Below are 22,022 nucleotides of genomic sequence, written 5' to 3'. Positions count from 1 at the left end.
TACATCTTTATTAACTCTCCCGCTGCTGCTCCGTCAACAAAAACCCAAGAAAACATGAAGGACGACGCTCCAACTGCCGCCATTGAACCGAGAGAAACACGAGTCTGCGCACTGGGGGTTAGGGGCTGGACCCTCGGACATGCAGCGGAAGTCCCGCCCACAAAAGGCAACACGTAAACGTTGATCTCTCCGCCATATTGGTAGGGAATATTCGACCTTTTATACCGCTTAAGTGAAGAGGAGAGCTGCCGTGTTTTAACAGGTTTAAAACCGCTTTATTGTTTGTAATGGTGCTCGAACAGTCTGCAGCCTGTTCCTAAGGACAAAAAACTACAATGTTCTTTCTTTATCTTCTACATATTGTATTTATATGTCATTTCTATATCATAACTGTCTCTCCATCTTTCTTATTTCTTCATCTTGTTGTCTCTCTTTATCACATCTTTTATCTGTTTCTGTCTCTATCCATCTTTATCTATCATCTTTCTTTCTCTGTCTGCATGTATTTAATTATGAAAGTGCTGCCATCAAAACTAAATTTGGTGCTTTTTAAAACCGCAGATATCCTTGCCTGCTTTCCAGGTTTTAGCGACATGTTTTTCTGTCCTCTGTTGGGACAGGGAGCGTACATAACTCAGCGTCGGTGACACAGAGAATGATTTCTTCCTGCTTTTGTCAAGTTTGGCCATAGAAAGTAGAGTAGCGACAACACAGGGCCAGAAATCGCTCACGACGAGATCGAATAAAATGAATGACATTATCTGTGAAAACGTATTATTACTCTATGCCATGATCCTCTTGGAGGGGCGAGCAGTCTTGTTGGTGGGGTGGGACGCCCTCCTTGGACAATGGAAGGGGAAACGCTGTTAATATTTAATTATTTAACAATTTAATCTCAACAGACTCAAAGCAAGAGAATGTTTCAGCATGTGGCTGTCATCAAAAACATTGTAGATAAAGAATGTACTCGTACCCGTCATCTTCCGTTCTGTCCGGAATAGATATAGAAGGTATTTTATGGAAATGTAGAAAATAAGATAATTCAACACAGATTTAATTTCAGGTACATGTAGGCACATACGTGGTTGATTTTCTTTTTCTAATCTGATCATTTTAAACTGAGAAAAAATATTTGTTAATCAAAATTCATACAGAAAATAGATTATTCATAGTGCTTTGTGTAACATAGACAAGAAATATAAAAATTACAGCATTAAATAAAAGAAAGAAGCTTTAAAATGCTAATTCAAATGAAATTGCAGGTTTTCTGGTGTTTATTTTAAAGCTGAGCAGCATAGAAAATAAATGCTGCCTCTTTTGTTTAGTTCTGGTCCTGGTACCTCAGAATGAACATCTCTGATGATCTGACAGGTTTACAGAACATGGTTCATACCTGACAGGGTATTTAGGCCCATAACCAGTGATGTCCAAAAGTCCGGTGTCCTGCATGTTTTAGGTGTTCTCTCAGGTTCTATGTAGCAGAAATAAACGAGTCCATAGTTATCAGACCTTTCCAGAACTTGCCTACATGCTGATGAGGACAACAGAACCAGATGTGTTGGAGCAGGGACAAATCTAAGACTTGCAGGACACCGGCCTATAAGGACTGGATTTGGACACCCCTGCCTAAGACAACTCAGTGCTATACATGTGATTCAGAACAAATGCTTATATATAAAATGTGTTCAGCACTTTGGTCAGTTGTGATGTTTTTAAAGTGCTTATAAATAAAGTTGGCTTAGCTTGATCCATTTCTCTTGATCAGGATTCTGGCATCAGCTATTGAAAAATTTACTTTACTGTAACCAAGGAAATGTAATATTAAAACTTGTACTTTTGCTTTTATTGTAGTATATTGTACTAAAATATCGGATAAATCACATTAGTGAGTAAAAAACAAATTAGAAACATTTTAGCTGAGATTGCATTGCTTGCTCGCTTTCCTGTTTTCTAAACTTATATGACCCGGATTCGAATTGAGGATTTTTAATTTTGAAAAGTCTGCTATCATGAGATTGTGGGATGTTGGGAAACATCTGCTGGGCTTCAGCTCCACAATTCCTGAGCTAACAGTGCTGGATGTTTTATTGATTTTCAAGCATTGCTTGCTCGCTAGCAGCTTGTCTCCCTGTCCCCACCCAGCCGATGCAGGGATCTGACCTAAACTCTTATTGATGGAAAACCACAACTATTTCTTATCTCTTAAGTTACAGGAGGACTTTCTCCCCTAGTTGTAAAATTCGCTAACTTATAGGCACATATTTATAACAGTATTGTATTAACAAATATCTGTTTATGCAACTGAGTCGCTTCACACATTTAATTTTAACTGAACCAAAGTCTGTTTTCGTCTGATATATTAAACATTATACGTAAAAACATTTTATCCAGCCTTCCTCTCTTGTCAAAATAAGGTGAGATCTTTCCATGTAATCCATGAAACATTCATTAACTGCTCACAGTTAAATCCGTAAAAGTTACAATAAATATCCTTATGTGTGATCCATGCAACAATTATTAAAATACACAGTTGAAGCAGTGGAGAGTGAAACAAGCATGTTCTTATATTCTGGGACTCAGAGACTGGAGGGGCCTGTGTGGAGCCACATATTAACTGTCTTATCTTTTGCAGAAGTATAAACAACAAGTGTATCCAAATAAATGATGTATAATGATTTTCCATTTTCTACAAGTATTAAATGAAATTAGTAAATCTTTGATTATCAATGGACCACTTGTTTGCTGAATATTGGACCATTGGCATGTTGCTGAATGCCACTATGCCTTTCCAACGTCATCAGCCATTTTGTACCGCAGGACAGTCCACTACTACAAATCCCAGCGGCCACCACGGCTGATAGGATGGGGGCGTCGCAGACCTGAGGCCACCGCCAACTATATAACAGAGTATGAGATGGCCCACCATTGCTTTTCACGCTGGAAACCGGACCAGCAACTGAGGCGCATCCCTCTGGAGAAAAAGTTCCACGTGGATTTTATTTTTATTCTCCTTCGTTGGCCAATGAGAAAACTAAGCAAATGAAGCCTACAGGAATAAGAAGGCTTGTAAGTTTTCAACTTTACCAATCGAAGACATGAGTTTAACACGTAACCAAAAAAAAAAAAAACACGGAGTTTCAAGGAGACGCAATTATTCCTCCTTGTTTTTGTACGAGTCGACTAGCGACAGTCCGTCATTATTTTCTACCTTTCTGCCACGGAGGCCACCAAGGAAGGAAATGGACTGCTTTGCTGAGAATCCGCGAACGCGTGGAACTCTTCACCTCCCTCACGCTCAGAGGAGACAACGACAAGTAAAATCCACCTTTTATTTTTATTTCTTTATTAGGAATAGCGTGGGCAGGGTAGAGGAGGTTTTAGTGCGATGTAGAATCGCCACTTATAGTCTAATGTGTTCTGAATTGTATGTGCATGCAACCTTTTCTTTTAAACTTGACTGCTGTTGAATTTCAGAGGCTGCCGAGTCTTGCAAGTTGTGTTTAGTACATGAGGCCCCTGGAGAGCAGACTCCGCCTTCACACAGGAACTCCCAGCTCAATGCTGGATCCTCCAGAGCTCTGTAGAGCGCCCCCTGGAGGACTGAAGGAGGCCCATAGCCAATCCCTCTGCAGACCACCACTGCGTCCTGCAGGTCTGTCATTTTCACACGCTAAAGTCCATGGCTGGTGAAACCTCACCTCCAGTCAGCCTGGACATTGGCTAACCCCAAAGACTAGCCTGACCGGTCCTGAAAAGAAACAAGAAGACATTAAATAAGCTAATCAACAAAATTAATAAGTGATTAAATTAATTATTTATCTGGTTTTAGTTTAGATTACCCAATACATATAGATATGGGCACGATATTAAGGAAAACCTATAAAAGCAATTTACTGCATATGATAAACGAAAAGGGAAATTTAAAAATAAAAGGAAGCCCTGCCGGAGTCCAACATGCACCAGGAACAGGTCCAACTTAGTGCCGGCAATGCGGACCAAACTCCTGCTCCGCTTGTACAGAGACCGGATGGCCCCTAATAAAGGGCCCGCGACATGTCAGCCTCAACAAGACAGCCAACAAGATCCAGAGACTTGAGGTCCTCAATCCTCTAAGTACTCCTTCCACCGCCCTGTAATGTTCCCAGTCAAGGTCACCAGCTCCCCATCCCAACTGTAAACAGTGGGAACTCCTCCCAGGCCCGGGTTGTTGCCTACGCCACAGCCCAGGACGCGGCAGAAAGTAAGTTAATCCTACCTAATACTAGCCTGCTATAGTGGTCATATACACAATAAGCCCAACGTTTATGTTACTTATTGTACAGGTCCTTCTCAAAATATTAGCATATTGTGATAAAGTTCATTATTTTCCATAATGTAATGATGAAAATTTAACATTCATATATTTTAGATTTATTGCACACTAACTGAAATATTTCAGGTCTTTTATTGTCTTAATACGGATGATTTTGGCATACAGCTCATGAAAACCCAAAATTCCTATCTCACAAAATTAGCATATTTCATCCGACCAATAAAAGAAAAGTGTTTTTAATACAAAAAACGTCAACCTTCAAATAATCATGTACATTTATGCACTCAATACTTGGTTGGGAATCCTTTTGCAGAAATGACTGCTTCAATGCGGCGTGGCATGGAGGCAATCAGCCTGTGGCACTGCTGAGGTCTTATGGAGGCCCAGGATGCTTCGATAGCGGCCTTTAGCTCATCCAGAGTGTTGGGTCTTGAGTCTCTCAACGTTCTCTTCACAATATCCCACAGATTCTCTATGGGGTTCAGGTCAGGAGAGTTGGCAGGCCAATTGAGCACAGTGATACCATGGTCAGTAAACCAGTTACCAGTGGTTTTGGCACTGTGAGCAGGTACCAGGTGGTGCTGAAAAATGAAATCTTCATCTCCATAAAGCTTTTCAGCAGATGGAAGCATGAAGTGCTCCAACATCTCCTGATAGCTAGCTGCATTGACCCTGCCCTTGATAAAACACAGTGGACCAACACCAGCAGCTGACACGGCACCCCAGACCATCACTGACTGTGGGTACTTGACACTGGACTTCTGGCATTTTGGCATTTCCTTCTCCCCAGTCTTCCTCCAGACTCTGGCACCTTGATTTCCGAATGACATGCAGAATTTGCTTTCATCCGAAAAAAGTACTTTGGACCACTGAGCAACAGTCCAGTGCTGCTTCTCTGTAGCCCAGGTCAGGCGCTTCTGCCGCTGTTTCTGGTTCAAAGTGGCTTGACCTGGGGAATGCGGCACCTGTAGCCCATTTCCTGCACACGCCTGTGCACGGTGGCTCTGGATGTTTCTACTCCAGACTCAGTCCACTGCTTCCGCAGGTCCCCCAAGGTCTGGAATCGGCCCTTCTCCACAATCTTCCTCAGGGTCCGGTCACCTCTTCTCGTTGTGCAGCGTTTTCTGCCACACTTTTTCCTTCCCACAGACTTCCCACTGAGGTGCCTTGATACAGCACTCTGGGAACAGCCTATTTGTTCAGAAATTTCTTTCTGTGTCTTACCCTCTTGCTTGAGGGTGTCAATAGTGGCCTTCTGGACAGCAGTCAGGTCGGCAGTCTTACCCATGATTGGGGTTTTGAGTGATGAACCAGGCTGGGAGTTTTAAAGGCCTCAGGAATCTTTTGCAGGTGTTTAGAGTTAACTCGTTGATTCAGATGATTAGGTTCATAGCTCGTTTAGAGACCCTTTTAATGATATGCTAATTTTGTGAGATAGGAATTTTGGGTTTTCATGAGCTGTATGCCACAATCATCCGTATTAAGACAATAAAAGACCTGAAATATTTTGAGAAGGACCTGTAATATGTATGCTGTTTATGTTTCAGATATCTGCCCTGTGCCAAATGTATCTGTCAGTCTGGGTGTTTAGCCGGGCCTTCCCAATGGTGGGATATTATTGTTCCCGGTTTCACGAACATGCTGTGGTTGCAGAACTTCAGGATGTTTGACCAAATGTTCTGCTTCCTGTGCAACAAACTGCTCCAACTCTGGAGAGACAACATACGACTTTCAGCGAATGTGTGCCAATAAGGAAAAGAGGGACCGTTGCACTGTGGAAGCTAGCTACCAGCTCAGAATACAGGAGTACTGGACATCTCCCTGGAGGCAGCATCACAACTTGGTGCTGCTGATGTAAAAATACTCTTGTTGCCTTGAGCCCAAACATGTATCATTGTATCTCACTATGAATTTTGAAAATAAATGTTTGTGTCTCTACTTTTGTTGTGTGCATATAAGCTATGACAAATGAAATGCTAAAAGAATAAACCAGCATTTGGATGAATCATGTTTGGTTTAGTACGATTTGGTCAACAGATTTATGAACCTGAAGTTGTTTTTTAAAACAAATTAAATTCCATCAAACACTAGGCCGGTATGAGGAAATACAGATAGTAATATGGCGCAGAACTCCTTCATATTAAAGTCCTATCACTAGAGAGTATCTTTGCTTAGTTGGACTGGATATTAGCTGTGTCGGAACCGGTGCTGAAGCTGTACATTGTGCAGGGCCAGAAAAGACAGCGAGCGACAAACCCAAGCAGACCACAGTTAGCATTGATGCTAACTAGCTATCTTTCTCACATTGAGATTATCTCAAATATGGACTTGTTTATTTCTGCTACATAGAACCTGAGAGAACACCTAAAACATGCAGGACACCGGACTTTTGGACATCACTGGTTATGGGCCTAAATACCCTGTCAGGTATGAACCATGTTCTGTAAACCTGTCAGATCATCAGAGATGTTCATTCTGAGGTTCCAGGACCAGAACTAAACAAAAGAGGCAGCATTTATTTTCTATGCTGCTCAGCTTTAAAATAAACACCAGAAAACCTGCTGTTTACTGCAGCTTTCTCACATTGAGATTATCTCAAATCTGAGATAATTTATCTGTCCACGATGAAGGAAGTACAGAATTAGTGCTGGACCTGGCAAAGTCTGGTAGAAACACAGGTAAGAATGTGATTCACTCCTCATGCTTACATGATTCTCAGATGACTTTAGAGTCGTTTAGAGCTCAGAGGCTGACACTGATAATTGATTCCTTGCAAACATCTAGTGGCCAGGATAAATATAACTGCCTTATTTCGTTCCCTGAAATATTACTTGATATATTTAGGTCTCTGTATCACTCGCCGCAGAGTTCTGTGCTAATGTGCGCGCCCACAGGTGAAAACACATTCACGCCAGTAGACAAAGACCACAGTACCTGCATAACAAACTAAAATATCTGCGTTTTTTAAATGCCCCCAGAGTTATGATGATAGCAGCACTCTCCTGCAAGTAGCAGCCACAGATCTCCAGCTCCGCATCCAACTATAGAAAATAAAAAACAAGTGGTCCAGGCCCCGCCCCTAAAGGTAGTAAAAATCCACACATCATCAGGTGAGAAGTTTGGCTGGCTGGCTGTGCAAGACTGATCTTTGTAAGTATGTAAATACATATATAACAGATAAAGATGGATAAAGAAAACAAAGCTGGGCACTTTGTAGATGACTTATAAATATTAAAAGTTTTGTTAATGTTTTTTTTTTCTTAATAACAGTGTAATTATGGCAGGTCTGTGTTGAAACAATAAGTATACTGCTGTTATTAAAAGGAAACCATATCTTGTGCTGTAAATAAAACGTTTTTTTTTCTTGTTCATTGATATAATTGGAAAGATGCCTTCCTGGTTCTTGACTGAATTAAAATCCCTTGAAATCCAAATCTGCCCGAGTTATTGGTTTTTCTTTGGGCTTAACTTTATTCCGTATTTATATTATTTCAGTTTGGATCCGTTTCATATTATCCGTTCATATTATCCAGAAATGTGTTAACAATAACACAGTAGACCAACGTTTTCAATGAAAAAGCAGCAAGCTAACATCTGCTGAACACCAGATGAAGCTCAGATCCAGTCTTTACTCCTGAAGTTTGCTGACAGCTTAGGGCTTTGAGGTGGAAACACAGAGTTGAGCGTCTGGACGTCAGACGAGTGTTTCCAAACTCTGAGGTTCTAACAGAACCAAGCCGAGCTCTGTTGGACCATACGGGAAGTGGGTTTTTCACATATCAACAAATAACAGAATGTAATAAAGAGAATAAAGTCAAGTTTCAGGAAAATATTGGACATTTCATGGAGACATATTTACAGAACTTCATTAGGAGTAAAAGAAATAGAAACATTCTTCCATTAAAAATGAACAGAACCTCAGAAATATTGTAAAAATCTTCAGTTTATTTGCAGCTGCTGATTATGTGACAGACTCTGTTATTACTGAAGCAGAGGGCGGGTTTGGAACAGAGCGATGTCACGACTGCAGCAGGCAGGGTCCAAGAGACAGAGCCTGCAATTCAATCTAGAAACACATGATGCACAGAAAGGGGGCGCTAAAGAGCTACAAAGGTCACAAAAAGAGAGAACCTTAAACAGGAAGACTTCAGGTGAAAACGGAGGGGAAAGTGGCACAGATGATACTGATGGTTTATGAGTCACATGACTCATCCAAGATGGCTCCAATATAACAGAGATCACTCAGGTTGTGGGGTGACCATATTCTGCATGAAGCGATGCAACTGAACTGGATCCAAAATATGAATTTTAAGATAAAAGTCATTACTAGCAAATATGTGGAAAACGTCTGATGGAGAAAACTAAATATTGTTAAAACAACTAAATTCTCACAGAAGCTCAAGCGGTTCTCTTAAAAATACTATTTCTTGAACAATATTATGAATAAAAATGATATTTTCATTAGCATCAGATGTATAAGCTTTATTAGTGAGCAGCAGCCCCTCCTCAATTGGAAACTTTTCAACATTTCCAGCAGGACTTTAAGGAGAGTTGGTATAGTTAGCTTAAACCTGAAGAATCTATGGCAATAAAATCATAACCATATGTTGGATTCTCATGTGAATGTTTAAACTTGCCTCTTGGTTAAATGTTTTTCCGCAAATATTACAACCAATGTGAATTTTCATATGTTTTTCTAAAGTTGACTTGTCATTGAAGCTTTTCCTACAAACGTTACAACCAAAAGCTTTCTCTGCTGTGTGGATCCTGATGTGCTTTTTTAACGTTGAATTATCAGTAAATCCTTTTCCACAAACATTACAAACAAACTGTCTCTGCCCCGTGTGATTTCCTGTGTGCAAATTCAAGGTTGACTTTCGGGTAAATCTTTGTCCACAAACATCACAACCAAATGGTTTCTCACCTGTGTGGGTTTTAACATGCATATTTAAAGCTGACTTCACACCAAATTTATGTCCACAAACATCACAAGCAAATGGTTTCTCTCCTGTGTGGATCCTGATGTGTTTTTTTAAAGTTGAATTATCATTAAATCCTTTTCCGCAAACATCACAAACAAACTGTTTCTGCCCCGTGTGGTTTTTTATGTGCAAATTCAAGGTTGACTTTCGGTTAAATTTTTGTCCACAAACATCACAAACAAATGGTTTCTCTCCTGTGTGGATCCTAATGTGATTTTTTAAAGTTGAATTATCATTAAATCCTTTTCCACAAACATCACAAACAAACTGTTTCTGCCCCGTGTGGTTTTTTGTGTGCAAATTCAAGGTTGACTTTCGGTTAAATTTTTGTCCACAAACATCACAACCAAATGGTTTCTCTCCTGTATGGGTGTTAACATGCATATTTAAAGCTGACTTCACACTAAATGTATGTCCACAAACATGACAAGCAAATGGTTTCTCTCCTGTGTGGATTCTCATGTGTTTGTTTAAAGATGACTTTATGCTAAATTTATGCCCACAAACATTACAACCAAATGGTTTCTCTCCAGTGTGGACCCTCATGTGACTGTTTAAAGTTGATTTAATACTAAAACTTTGGCCACAAAGATGACACCCAAATGGTTTTTCTCCAGTGTGAACTCTCATGTGTTGGTTTAGATGATTTTTCTTCATAAAGCTTTTACCACATTCATCACATTTTAAACCCTTTTGGTCTTTCTTTTGTGTGTCTACATTTTTCTTTTCGCTAAAACATTTTCTATTAGCTGAAGAGCTATTTGGTAAATGATCTGCCATGTGAGTCTGAAGAGAGAGCTTGGTATCAAACTGTTGGCCACAGTCAGAGCAGTTTATAGATCTGCTGACAGAGTTTCCACCTGACTCACGAGTCCTGCTCTCCTTCCAGTCATCATTACTGTCTTCAGTCTCAGATCCTGAGTCAGGATGGTTCACATCATCTTCCTCGCTGTCTTCAGTCTCAGAAGAGTTGAAAGTGTCTCCATGAGTGTTCAGATCTGTCTTCCTGTTGGATTCTGCTTCTCCATAGTCCTCTTCATCAGGTTCTACTTTCATCTGGTCAGCTACGCTACTGGTTGGAATATCTCTGTTTTCTATTTGATGAAGCTGTGAGAACAGAGGTTTCTCTTCATCATCTTCACTCTTCAGAGGAGCAGCAGTTAATGGAAACATGTTTGCATCAGCCTCCTTCACACTGAGCTGCTCTCCCTCCAGACCGGTCCAGAGTTCCTCCTTTAGGTGGAGAGTCTCTGGACACCTGGGGGCATCAGTCTCTTCCTTCACACTGAGCTGCCCTCCTTCCTCCTGACTGATCCAGAGTTCCTCCTGTTCCTCCTTTATGTGGTCCACACCAGGACTCTGTTCTTCAGGAGCCTCTTTAACCAGCAGCATCTGCTGAACATCTGCAGGCAACAATTAAACACAATATGAACAACAGTAACTGCTATGCGTCTTAAACTAAGTTCTCCAGATCTTTTATTCACAACGACAGGTTGCCATAAATTCACAGTGCCCTGTGGATGGGAGCTGATGCTAACAAAGTGACTTTTAGGGATCTCAAGTAAAGTAGAGGTTTGAAAAGTTACAGTTTTAAAAGCATTAATAAGTTGTGCCATAGGGTTCTTACAGATTAAATTCCCTTCAATAAAATGTCCCAAAGATTTAAGGAGTGAGCAGAGTTTCCATTGACTATATGGAGCCACCCAGCATTCCTTATGGCAAGCTGGGTTTACATTTAATAACAGGGAGATATTTCAACAAGTATGCATAAATCAATTCTTCCTACTCACTTAAAACTAAACTTTCAGATATCTAGAATGAAATTCTTCCTATTAACACTCAACTGTCATTCTTTACAGGATAAATTTGGGATTTTGAAATAACTTTCAGCTGGAATTCTAGATAACTTAAAATATCATTTCTACCACTAATAATCTAAACATTCATATCTCTAAGTTTACTTGTAATAATTGTATTTTGTTCAGGATAAATATTATTGTAGCTATCTGACTGCTGCTTCTGCCCATTTTGGTATCTTTTTGCGTGTCCTGGGATGGTATTTGGAAAATAATAAGTCAGTTTAATAAAGCCCTAAACACAGTGGTGGTCCTTGTAAACCATAATGTCACCATATTGTGGGGTTTTATCTTTTAAATGAACACCTGTTTGAGAGATTGATCATATTACTCCAGATTACAAGTGGTGAAAATATATGTTGAGTTATCTCTAAAACGGTTCCCATGAGAAGATCCTCTGACTGTACATGTTTGGTGTCACTGCAAAAAGAAAAACCCAAACTGAAAGCATTTCTTGTTTCTATTTTTATTTCACAAGCTTATATAAATAAAAGACCAATAATTGGTTAAAATGACAGATGTTAAAGTATTTTATCGGTAAAACTGTTAACTAATATTGCTACTGCAGACTTTATATGTTTAACTAAGGTCTAGTTAAAGTTTTGCCTTACTTTTGTTTCTAAGGTTGACATTAAAGGCCGTCAAGGTATAAAAACAAGAATTAGCATAACAGTTTTGCTAAATTTACATTAAAATCTCATGACTTTTCTTATCTTAACTCTGATTCAATGTCAGAAAGAAATCAATCTAAAGATGCCTCCGCAGCTTCCTTCCTCCTCAGGCAGAACCCATACAGCACTTCTACCGTAATACACCCTGTACTGGTGGAGATCATATTTAGCTGCAAGCTAACATCCGCTGTTTGACTGTAAAGCTGCTGCTAACCTGCAGCTAGCATCCCTTCAGCTGCTCGGAACAATGAAAACATCCAAACCTAATGACTGCAGCCGATCTTCGGGGCTGAAAGCAGCATCCAGTATTTCGTGTCTCTGCTCCTCTGCTGCATCCAGTCGCTGTTTGACCTGCTGTCTCCACATCTCTGGTAGCTTTTCTCTCTCCAAACTTTCCTTCAACCGTTACTGAGCAGTTCCTGCTGAGCTTCAAACCGTTTCTCTTCTTTCCAGAGTTCATCAACTGCTGCTGTTTCTATCTTACATCTTTATTAACTCTCCCGCTGCTGCTCCGTCAACAAAAACCCAAGAAAACACGAAGGACGACGCTCCAACTGCCGCCATTGAACCGGAGAGAAGCACGAGTCTGCGCATTAGTGCCAGGGGTGAAACTCCCGGAAGTCCCGCCCACGTCGATGCATCCGCCATATTGGTAGGGAACAATCGGCCTCGTCAATCGTTTACTGAATGCTGGAGGTTCGGTTTTAAAAGCAGTTAAATATTTGAAGAAGAGGATTATTATCTCTTTTATTAAAATAATGTTATCCTAAGACCTTATGCTAAAACAATAAAAAAGACCAGAAAGAATTAATAAAAAAGAGAAAGTTTTAGTTTTATTGAAAATTAAAACGTCAGACTATTAACCATGGATCAAGTGACTATAGCTACAAGCTTAATAAATTGCTTTGCATCATACTTATGACTTTTAAAGTTTGAAATATCTGTTACTCTCTTACCATGGCAAATACAAAAATAAATGACATTTAGACTGTAAGATCACATCTTACAAGTTTTTTAGGCATTGTGCTAATGTCCACCATTGACAGTGGTTTGTATCATCAGCACAAATCTATAAATTCTTAGTGTTAGCAGCAGGTAGGGTAAAGTATGCAATATTTTACGACTGGTGACATGAAGTAAAAACTAAGACAAGAAGTTTCTTCAACAACAAAATCTTGTTTAATTTCTCATTTATTAACAACAAATGTTGGACCATGTTTTGTTGAATATTGGACCATTTGCACGCTGGACGCCACCAGGCCTTCCGGCGTTTTCGGCCAGTTTGTATCCCAGGACAGTCCGCTACTACAAATGCCAGTGGCCACCGCGGCTGATAGGACGGGGGCGTTGCAGTTCTGACGCCAGAGCCAACTATATAACAGAGGATGAGACGGCCCACCATTGCTTTCAACTTGGGACCTAGACGCGGTTACCACGCAACTGAAGCAGCATTCTGGAGAAGAGATCCCACATGGATTTCAATTCATTCTCCTCGTTGGCCAACGAGAAAACTAAGTGAATTAAGGTTACAGGAATAAGAAGGCTTGTAAGTTTTCACTTTGCCGATCAAAGACGTGAGTTTAACACATAACCAAAAAACCACGGAGTTCTCAAGGAGACGGATTACCACCCTTGTTTTGTTCCAGTCGACTGTTGACGGTCAGATCATATTTTCCCCTTTCGCCAAGGAGGCCAGAGGATGGAGATTGACCGCTCTTCTTGGAGTTTGACTGCGGATGCGCAGTAATCCCCCCGCCCCCCTTCTCTCACTCGCTGCCCCAGAAAGAAAACTTCAACAAGTAAAATCCATCCTTTTTTATTTTATTTTTATTTCTTTATTAGGAATAGCGTGGGTAGGGTAGAGTAGGTTTTAGCGCGATTAGATTCGTCACTTAGTCTAATGTGTTCTAAACTGTATGTGCATGCAACCTTGTATTGAAACTTTGATTTGCTGTGGACATCTGAAAGCCGCTGTGCTTCCCAGCTGTGTGTGTTTTGCTGTGTTGTAACACCTGAGAGCAAGCTCAGGTGCGCTGTGAAACTGGACTGCTATAATAACCTTATGGTGAAATTCACCATTTTCTTTGTCTTCAACCTCGTGTTACTAGCTTGCCGCCAACAGTTTATTACCCTTTGTTTTCTTGGGTTTACAACTTTGCTTGGGGAAAGTTTATGACTGCCTGTGGTCCGAGGGGCCTCCACGAAACTCCGCTCCGTGTCACGTTATCATTTGTTTGCCATAACTGCTGGTTTGATTCCATACACATCCACTGCTGTTTTGTTTTATTTGTTTAGTTAGATATTATACCCTTTTATGTAGAACTTTGCGTGTTTGATTAGGTGAAGATTATTGAATTGGAGAGCGGATTGTATCAGGACTGTTGATTTAATAAATATTCACGTAGATAAAGAGAAGGCGTTTGTGTTTGTTTTGTGCAAGAGTGATTTGTCTGTTAAAATAAGGTCAAAGTTCCCCACGTTTCGGCAGAAACAGTTGATTAAACAGTGACATCTAGTAATAGTTATCAATTATTATTGAGCATTTAACGGTTGTAATTATCAAGGGCTTTAGGCTACAATTACAACACCAGAGGACATTTCTGGCGTCGATTCATAAATAAGGATTTTGGTTAAGAAATTAATTTTGTTAAATTATGATTTTCAATTATAATTATTGATAAATATTAATTAATCAATCATCATAATCCTAACACAAAAAAGAGAAAAGGAACAACTTTATGATAAAAGTGTGTTGTCATAAAGTCACAGAGCATCCATCTAAGTAGCAGATCTTCTGGGGTAAGACCCAACAATGCAAAACTGGGCTCTGGTGCTATGCTGGCATTGAAAGTTTCGAGTCCATCCTCCCAGAATACATTCAGCCTTGGGCATGACAAGAATACATGGATGTGATCTGCTATTAGGTGTTGCAATGTGCTCTCAACAACATTATATCTTTAATAATCAATATTATTTAGACAGCAGCAATTTATTAACTGTAGTTTCTTTGTATGAAAAGAAAATAGATCATGTTGTACATATTTGTGTTAATACCATGAAGCAGTATTTTGTTTTACTCAAGGTTATCATTCCATGACAATTTCATATTATCTCGGACCATGCTTATTGTAGAATTCACAGTGTTCTGCTGAGTCTGGGCTGGGCATATTATTTTACATAATGTTTGGTTTTTCTATTCATATTATTTCAATTCAATTCAAAAATACTTTATTAATCCCAAAGGGAAATTAAATGTTGTTATAGCTCATATTCTGCAGGTTTCCTCAAAGAGCCGTTGTAGATGCTGATGGCTGTGGGCAGGAAGGATCTCCTGTAGTGCTCTGTCTTACAGCAGATCTGAAGAAGCCTCTGACTGAAGACACTCTGTTGTTGTAGGACAGTCTCATGAAGAGGATGCTCAGGGTTCTCCATAATGTTCTTCATTTTATGAAGAATCCATCTTTCCACAATGATCTCCAGAGGTTCCAGAGGAGTCCCCAGAACAGAACCAGCCTTTTTTATCAGCTTGTTGAGCTTTTTTAAGTCCCTGGTTCTGATGCTGCTTCCCCAGCAGATGATGGAGAAGAGATCACACTCTCCACAACAGACTTATAGAAGATATGCAGCATCTTGCTGCAAACACCAAAGGACCTAAGCTTCCTCAAGAAGTACAGTCTGCTCTGTCCCTTCTTGTAGATGGCTTCACAGTTGCATCTCCACTCTAGTCTGTTGTCCAGATGAACACCGAGGTATTTATACTCCTCCACCACCTCCACTTCTTCTCCCATGATATAAATAGTTTTTAACTTATTCCTGTTTCTCTTAAAATCTACAATCATCTCCTTTCTTTTAGTCACGTTTAAAATGAGATGATTGTTTCCACACCATGCCACAAAGCGGTCCACCACCTTCCTGTACTCAGCTTCTTGTCCATCTCTGATCCACCCCACAACTGCAGAATCATCTAAGTATTTCTGCAGATGACAGGAGTCTGTCTGGTCCTGGACGTCTGAGGTGTACAGAGTGAAAAGGAATGGTGAGAGTACAGTCCCCTGTGGTGCTCCTGTGCTGCTGACTACCTGGTTAGACTCACAACCCTTCAGTCTCACAAACTGTGGTCTGTTTGTCAGGTAGTCTTTAATCCAGGAGATTGTTGAGGCCTCCACCTGAGTCTTCTGGAGTTTCTGACAAAGCAAATCAGGTTGGATTGTATTAAATGTTCTGGAGAAATCAAAGAACATGATCCTCACAGTGCTGCTGGCTTTGTCCAGATGACAGTGGGTTTGTTGAAGCAGGTGTATGATGGCATCTTCAACTCCAACTCCACAGCGATAAGCAAACTGAAGGGGGTTTATTGTTTGCTTACTCAGGTGGGCCAACAGGAGTTTCTCTAGGACCTTCATGATGTGGGATGTCAGGGCAACAGGTCTATAGTCATTGAGGACTGATGGATCAGTTTTCTTTGGTACTGGAACAAGACAGGAGGTCTTCCACAACACTGGAACCTTCTTCTGGGCCAGGCTAAGGTTGAAGAGGTGCTGCAGAATCCCACAGAGCTGCTCTGCACAGCCCTTCAGGACTCTAGGGCTGACATGATCTGGACCTGCAGCCTTATTCCGATTCAGTCTCTCCAGTTGTCTCTTCACCTGACTTCCTGAGACACACAGGTGGAAGGGGAAGCAAAGGAAGCATCAGCATCTTCTGATATGGTTGAAGGCAAACATGTAGAAGCAGAAGGGTCTAGGGCTGAGGTGGAAGATAAAGAATTTGAGATGTTACTGGACAGCTGTGGGTCAAAGGAGGGTGGAATGTCTGTTTGGTGTTCAGTTCATTGGCTCTGTCCAGAGCTTCATTTGTCTGATCATCCTTCTGCTTGAAGCCTGTGATCTTCTTCATCCCTGTCCACACATCTCTGATATTGTTTTGCTGGAGCTGCTCTCCAGCTTCTTCTTGTACACCTCCTTGCTGTCTTCTATCTTGACTTTAAGTTGCTTCTGTAAACTCCTCAATAATTCTCTGTCTCCCTCTCTGAATGCTCTTGTTTTCTTGTTAAGCAGGTCCTTCAGGTCACTGGTGATCCAAGGTTTGTTATTGGGGAAGCATCTCACGGTTCTGGTGGGGATGATGTTATCCACACAGAAGTTTATTTAGTCGGTTACACACTCAGTCATGGCATTGATGTCCTCTCCATGTGGCTGGCACAGTGCGTCCCAGTATGTAGCATCAAACAACCTTGCAGAGCTTCTTCAGCTTCCTGTGACCATTTTCTCACAGTCCTCTTTATTACAGGTTGCCTCTGAACAAGGGGCTTATATTTCGAGCAGAGAAAAACAAGATTGTGATCTGATTTGCTTAGAGAAGGTATTGCTGTAGAGATGTATGAGTCCTTGACATTTGCATAAAACATATCCAATGTTTTGTTTTCTCTGGTAGAGCAGCTGACAAACTGTTGAAACGTTGGAAGTGTAGCAGAGAGTGAAGCATGGTTAAAATCACCAGAAATTGCCACAAAAGCATTGGGATTTTGTGTCTGTAGCTTAGCAACAACTGAGCTGATGGCATCACATGCAGTGTCAGCAACAGCTAAAAGTGGAAAGTAAACTGTTGCCAAAATAACACTGGTGAACTCTCTGGGTAAATAATATGGATGAAAACTTGCTGCCAACAATTCAATATCTGGACTGCAGAGATGACACTTCACAGTAACATGTTCTGGATTACACCATCTGTTGTTCACAAGTACTGCCAGTCCACCTCCTTTACATTTGCTGCTCCTCTTTAAATCTCTGTGTGCTCGTATGGTTAAAAAGCCCGGCAGAGAGACGCTGGAGTTGGGGATATGATCCTGCAGCCATGTCTCAGTAATACACATAATACTGCATGCCAGGTACTCTGGCTGGGTCCTTTGTAGGACTTGGAGTTCATCCAACTTGTTTCCCAACGATCTCACATTGCCCATCAAAATCGACGAAAGAGATTGTTTGAACTTCCTCCTTCTCTCTCTTCTCTTAGCTCCTGCTCTGCATCCACGGCGTCTCCTTTTCAACTCATCAGGGATCTGGGGTTGTAGTTGAAGTATTATTTGAGCTTTTGAGATATTAATCAGCTGCTCCCGGTTGTAAGAAACAACCCCGTTGCCATGGCAATGCATCATAACAAATGTTCAAAAATAGAAAGTATTATAAAAAATCCTCCAAGCTGCACAGCATCCGACACTGGAGTGGACAGTCATCCAAAAAAAATCCACTGTATCCACCACAAGAGGAATAGTTCCCAAAAAAGAATAAATCAGAATCAAAAGTAACAGAGCTACTCCAACCTGCTGCCACCTTGAGCGGCGCAATTCTAGAATTATTTCATATTAAAGGATCAGCTGATCATCAGGGAATTAAATTTCAATGCTCTATCAGCACCAATACGAGGTCAGATAATTATTAGCCACATTAATCAGAGTGATGACAACAGTTTCACTTTGACTCTCCTGCATTCTCAGGTGAATGAAGCCTCTGCAGAGCGTGGAATATGCAGCAGTATACATGACATGTGAGAGCTGCAACGCTCGGAGCAAACATTCTGGTCCTAAAACTCCGTGACAGACGAGTTTATGTAAAGATCAAACAGTGTTTGCTATAGTATTAACGGTGTTAAAGGGAGATTTTATGTGGCATCTAGTCTTTTAACTGCATTGAAATGAAAGGCTGATATAGTATAACAAGGATGTTAGAAAAAGTCTGGACTTTGACTCACAAATGTTTTTACGAACAAAATCTACATTTCAACTCAAATGCAGAGTTTGGCATAAATTAAACAGTTAAAATAATAGTGCTTCAAATAAAAAAACAAAGTGTTTTTAGATTTATGTGAACATTCCTGTTTCTCCAACAATATTCTTAATATTTACAGGTTTCCCATCATCTGTTGATTCTCATATGACTTTTTAATACTTATGTCTAACTCTGTGTTCACAAGCATCAACCAAACGGTTTATCACCTGCATGGATTTTCATGTGAATTTTTAAATGTGCCTTCTGCTTAAATCTGTGTCCACAAACATCACAAACAAATGGTTTATCACCAGTGTGAATTCTCAGGTGTGTGTTTAAAGCCGACTTAAATTTAAATCTTTGTCCACAAACATCACAACCAAATGGTTTGTCTCCTGCGTGGATTCTCTGGTGTCCATTTAAAGTTGACTTCTGAATAAAAGTTTGTCCACAAACATCACAACCAAACGGTTTGTCACCACTGTGAATTCTCGCGTGTGCTTTTAAATGTCCAAGTTGCTTAAATCTGTGTCCACAAACATCACAACCAAACGGTTTGTCCCCCGTGTGAATCCTCATGTGTGTGTTTAAAGCTGACTTCAATCGGAATCTGTGTCCACAAACATCACAAACAAATGGTTTGTCTCCTGAGTGGATTCTCAGGTGTTCTTTTAAAGTTGACTTTTTGCTAAATCTTTGTTCACAAACATCACATCCAAACAGCTTATAATCGGTATGGATTTTGGTGTGCAGGTTCAAATGTGTCTTTTTCTTAAATCTTTGTCCACAAACATCACAACCAAACACTTTGTCTCCTGCGTGGATCCTCAGGTGGGTTTTTAAAGTCGACTTAAACCTAAACCTGTTGCCACAAACATCACAACCAAACGGTTCATCACCAGTGTGGACTTTCAGGTGGGTTTGTAAATGTGCCTTTTGCTTAAATCTGTTTCCACAAACATCACAACCAAATGGTTTGTCCCCTGTGTGGATCCTCATGTGGACACTCAGATATTTTCTGTTGAAACTTTTACCACAGACACCACAAACACATTTCAGAGCCGTCTGGATTTCCCTCAGCGAGTCACCATTACTCGCTCTAAAACGTGTCCTATTAACTGAACACCTTGAAGATCTCATTCTTGGATGACTTATCATGTGTTCCTGAATCGAGTGTTTACCACTCTGAGATTCAGGAGCTCCGTCCTCCTTCCAGTCGTCCTCACTTCGTTCAGTTCCAGACCCAAAGTCTGACGAGTCTGGATGGTTCACAGTTTCATCATCTTCCTCACTGTCTTCAGTCTCTGAAGAGTTGGAAGTGTCTCCATGAGTGTTCAGATCTGGCTTCCTGCTGGATTCTACTCCTCCATAGTCCTCTTCATCAGTTTCTGCTTTCATCTGATCAGCTGGTTGGAAGATACTTTTTGTCTCTTTGCACTTGAGGAAGCAATAGGAACAGAGGTTTCTCTTCATCATCCTCACTCTTTGTAGGAACTGCAGTTGATGTAAACCTGTTGGCCTCCTTCAGTCTTAGCTGGTCTCCTTCCACACCGCTCCAGAGTAGAGGGTGACACTGGAGTGGATTTTCTCTCTTGTCTCATCCCATTTCCAGACCAGCATAAAAAAAAAAAATCCTGTCCCGTCCCACTCCTGGTAAATTGACTCCCACTCCCATCCCGCTCCCATTTAGAACGACTCCCACTCCTGTGCCACTTCCATTTTAGTTTTCTTCATTTAGTCTTTTGGCAATTTCTGTGTTTGATGGACCAGTTAGTTTTTAGCTGTAGTAAAGGCCAGTTAAAGTAAAAAGAACAATAATGAAGAAATAATAAAATATCAAACAAGGAAACAGACCATGCCTATCTTAGCTGAATAAACAAAATGTACATAGTTGTATTTTACTCATTTATTAAGTGATTGTTTCCTTTGAACAATGACATCACTTTTATGTTTCAAGTTGCTGAAACGAAAGAAAAATGCACCTAGTAAGAGAACTGTACTTGGTGAATAAAAGGCCAAAAAGGCATTACCTTCACAATTTAGAAACTGTATCTCAATGGTTCACAGCCCTGGTCCTCCCTGCTAGTTTTAGATGTTTGTCTGCTCCAGAACACCTGATTTAAATTCTGACATGACCTCCTATACAGGCATCAAGAATGGAGAGTCAAACTGGACAAAATTAATACAATAAAATCATCATTAAATAAATAAATGTTGTTAATGTCCCATAAGTGAAGTAAATGTAACATGAAAGAAATGTAACATTAAATGTGCCATTAAATTAAAGGTACCATTTATTTATTTAATACATAATTAGAAACAATAAATGTACCATTATATCATGAAATGGACTATTATGCAATTAAATGTGCCACTGAATAATTAAGTATAATTTTAAAGACGACATGATGTAATTAGTGGTACACTTAATATTTAATGATGTATTAAATAAATTGTTCATTTAATGGTACATTCAATTTTTTTTCTATTTCACAACATAATTATTTAATATCTTCCCTTTTAATCTTCAATAGTCGAGTGATGAAGCCTGTATGTCACCCATTTAATTAAGTCAGATGTATGGCAGCAAGGAGTCACCTAAAACATGCAGTAGAATGGTCCCTGAGGAGCAAGGTTGAGAACCACTGCGCACAGTTTTGTGAAAGATAAAGATGGATATGATGCAAGCATATTAGAATTTGTCCATTTGCAAGAAAATACCCACAAACTAATTAGGGTTTACTATAAGAATAAACGCATCCATCTAACATTAAACACATTCTTGGATAATGAGTCCAGGAACCTTATATGTTGCTATGTAGGAACAAAAGTGCATCTACATTCTCTGAATTGAGGGTGGAACGTCTCTCCTCAATCAGTCTTCCAGCAGCACTGAAACTACGCTCAGAAGGAGTACTTGTTGCTGGGATTGCTAGCAGCTTCTTGGCAACTGGCACTACCCCACCTGACCTCTCCTGCCAGAAGTCGAAAAGAGACTGGAAGCGTGTCCACTTGGAGTCAGTCATGTACTGTAGCACCAAATGGCGGTCCTGTGACTCCATATTGCCACTGTCCTCCTCCCTCTCCTCCTCTACAACACAACTTGCAAAGACGTTATGCACCTCTGTGGCCCTTGTGGATGAGCTGGATGGGGATGAACCTTAAAGAAGACAGACTCATATAAAACATTGTCATTTGCAATATACAGGGGTTAGACAATGAAACTGAAACACCTGTCATTTTAGCGTGGGAGGTTTCATGGCTAAATTGGACCAGCCTGGTAGCCAGTCTTCATTGATTGCACATTGCACCAGTAAGAGCAGAGTGTGAAGGTTCAATTAGCAGGGTAAGAGCACAGTTTTGCTCAAAATATTGAAATGCACACAACATTATGGCTGACATACCAGAGTTCAAAAGAGGACAAATTGTTGGTGCAC

General features: G+C 40.4%; 2 protein-coding genes across 3 annotated transcripts in view; both read right to left on the bottom strand.

Moving 5' to 3' along the window:
* The window catches only part of LOC124884019 (gastrula zinc finger protein XlCGF57.1-like), a 33,303-nt gene extending 20,791 nt beyond the window's left edge, over nt 1–12,512 (bottom strand). Inside the window, exons 1-2 of one of the 2 annotated variants that reach the window (XM_047391605.1) lie at nt 12,085–12,512; nt 8,919–10,697 (exon numbers count right to left, since the gene is read on the bottom strand). In XM_047391605.1, coding sequence (XP_047247561.1) covers nt 8,919–10,697; nt 12,085–12,187 — 1,882 coding nt within the window. In that variant the 5' untranslated portion in view covers nt 12,188–12,512. Of the gene's footprint in view, nt 1–8,237; nt 10,698–12,084 lie in introns of those variants that run through there. The other variant, XM_047391604.1, reaches the window with a different exon arrangement.
* A 5,944-nt stretch (nt 12,513–18,456) lies between these two features.
* Nucleotides 18,457–20,084, bottom strand: LOC124884024 (zinc finger protein OZF-like). The gene has a single exon (XM_047391612.1). The coding sequence runs from the start codon at nt 20,059–20,061 to the stop codon at nt 18,793–18,795; it is 1,269 nt and encodes a 422-aa protein (XP_047247568.1). The 5' UTR covers nt 20,062–20,084; the 3' UTR covers nt 18,457–18,792.
* Nucleotides 20,085–22,022: the final 1,938 nt, after the last annotated feature.

The sequence above is a fragment of the Girardinichthys multiradiatus genome, chromosome 18 (assembly GCF_021462225.1).
Source record: "Girardinichthys multiradiatus isolate DD_20200921_A chromosome 18, DD_fGirMul_XY1, whole genome shotgun sequence".
NCBI lineage: Eukaryota > Metazoa > Chordata > Actinopteri > Cyprinodontiformes > Goodeidae > Girardinichthys > Girardinichthys multiradiatus.
Note: the sequence above shows the minus strand (reverse complement) of the source record. Positions and strands in the feature narration are given on the sequence as shown.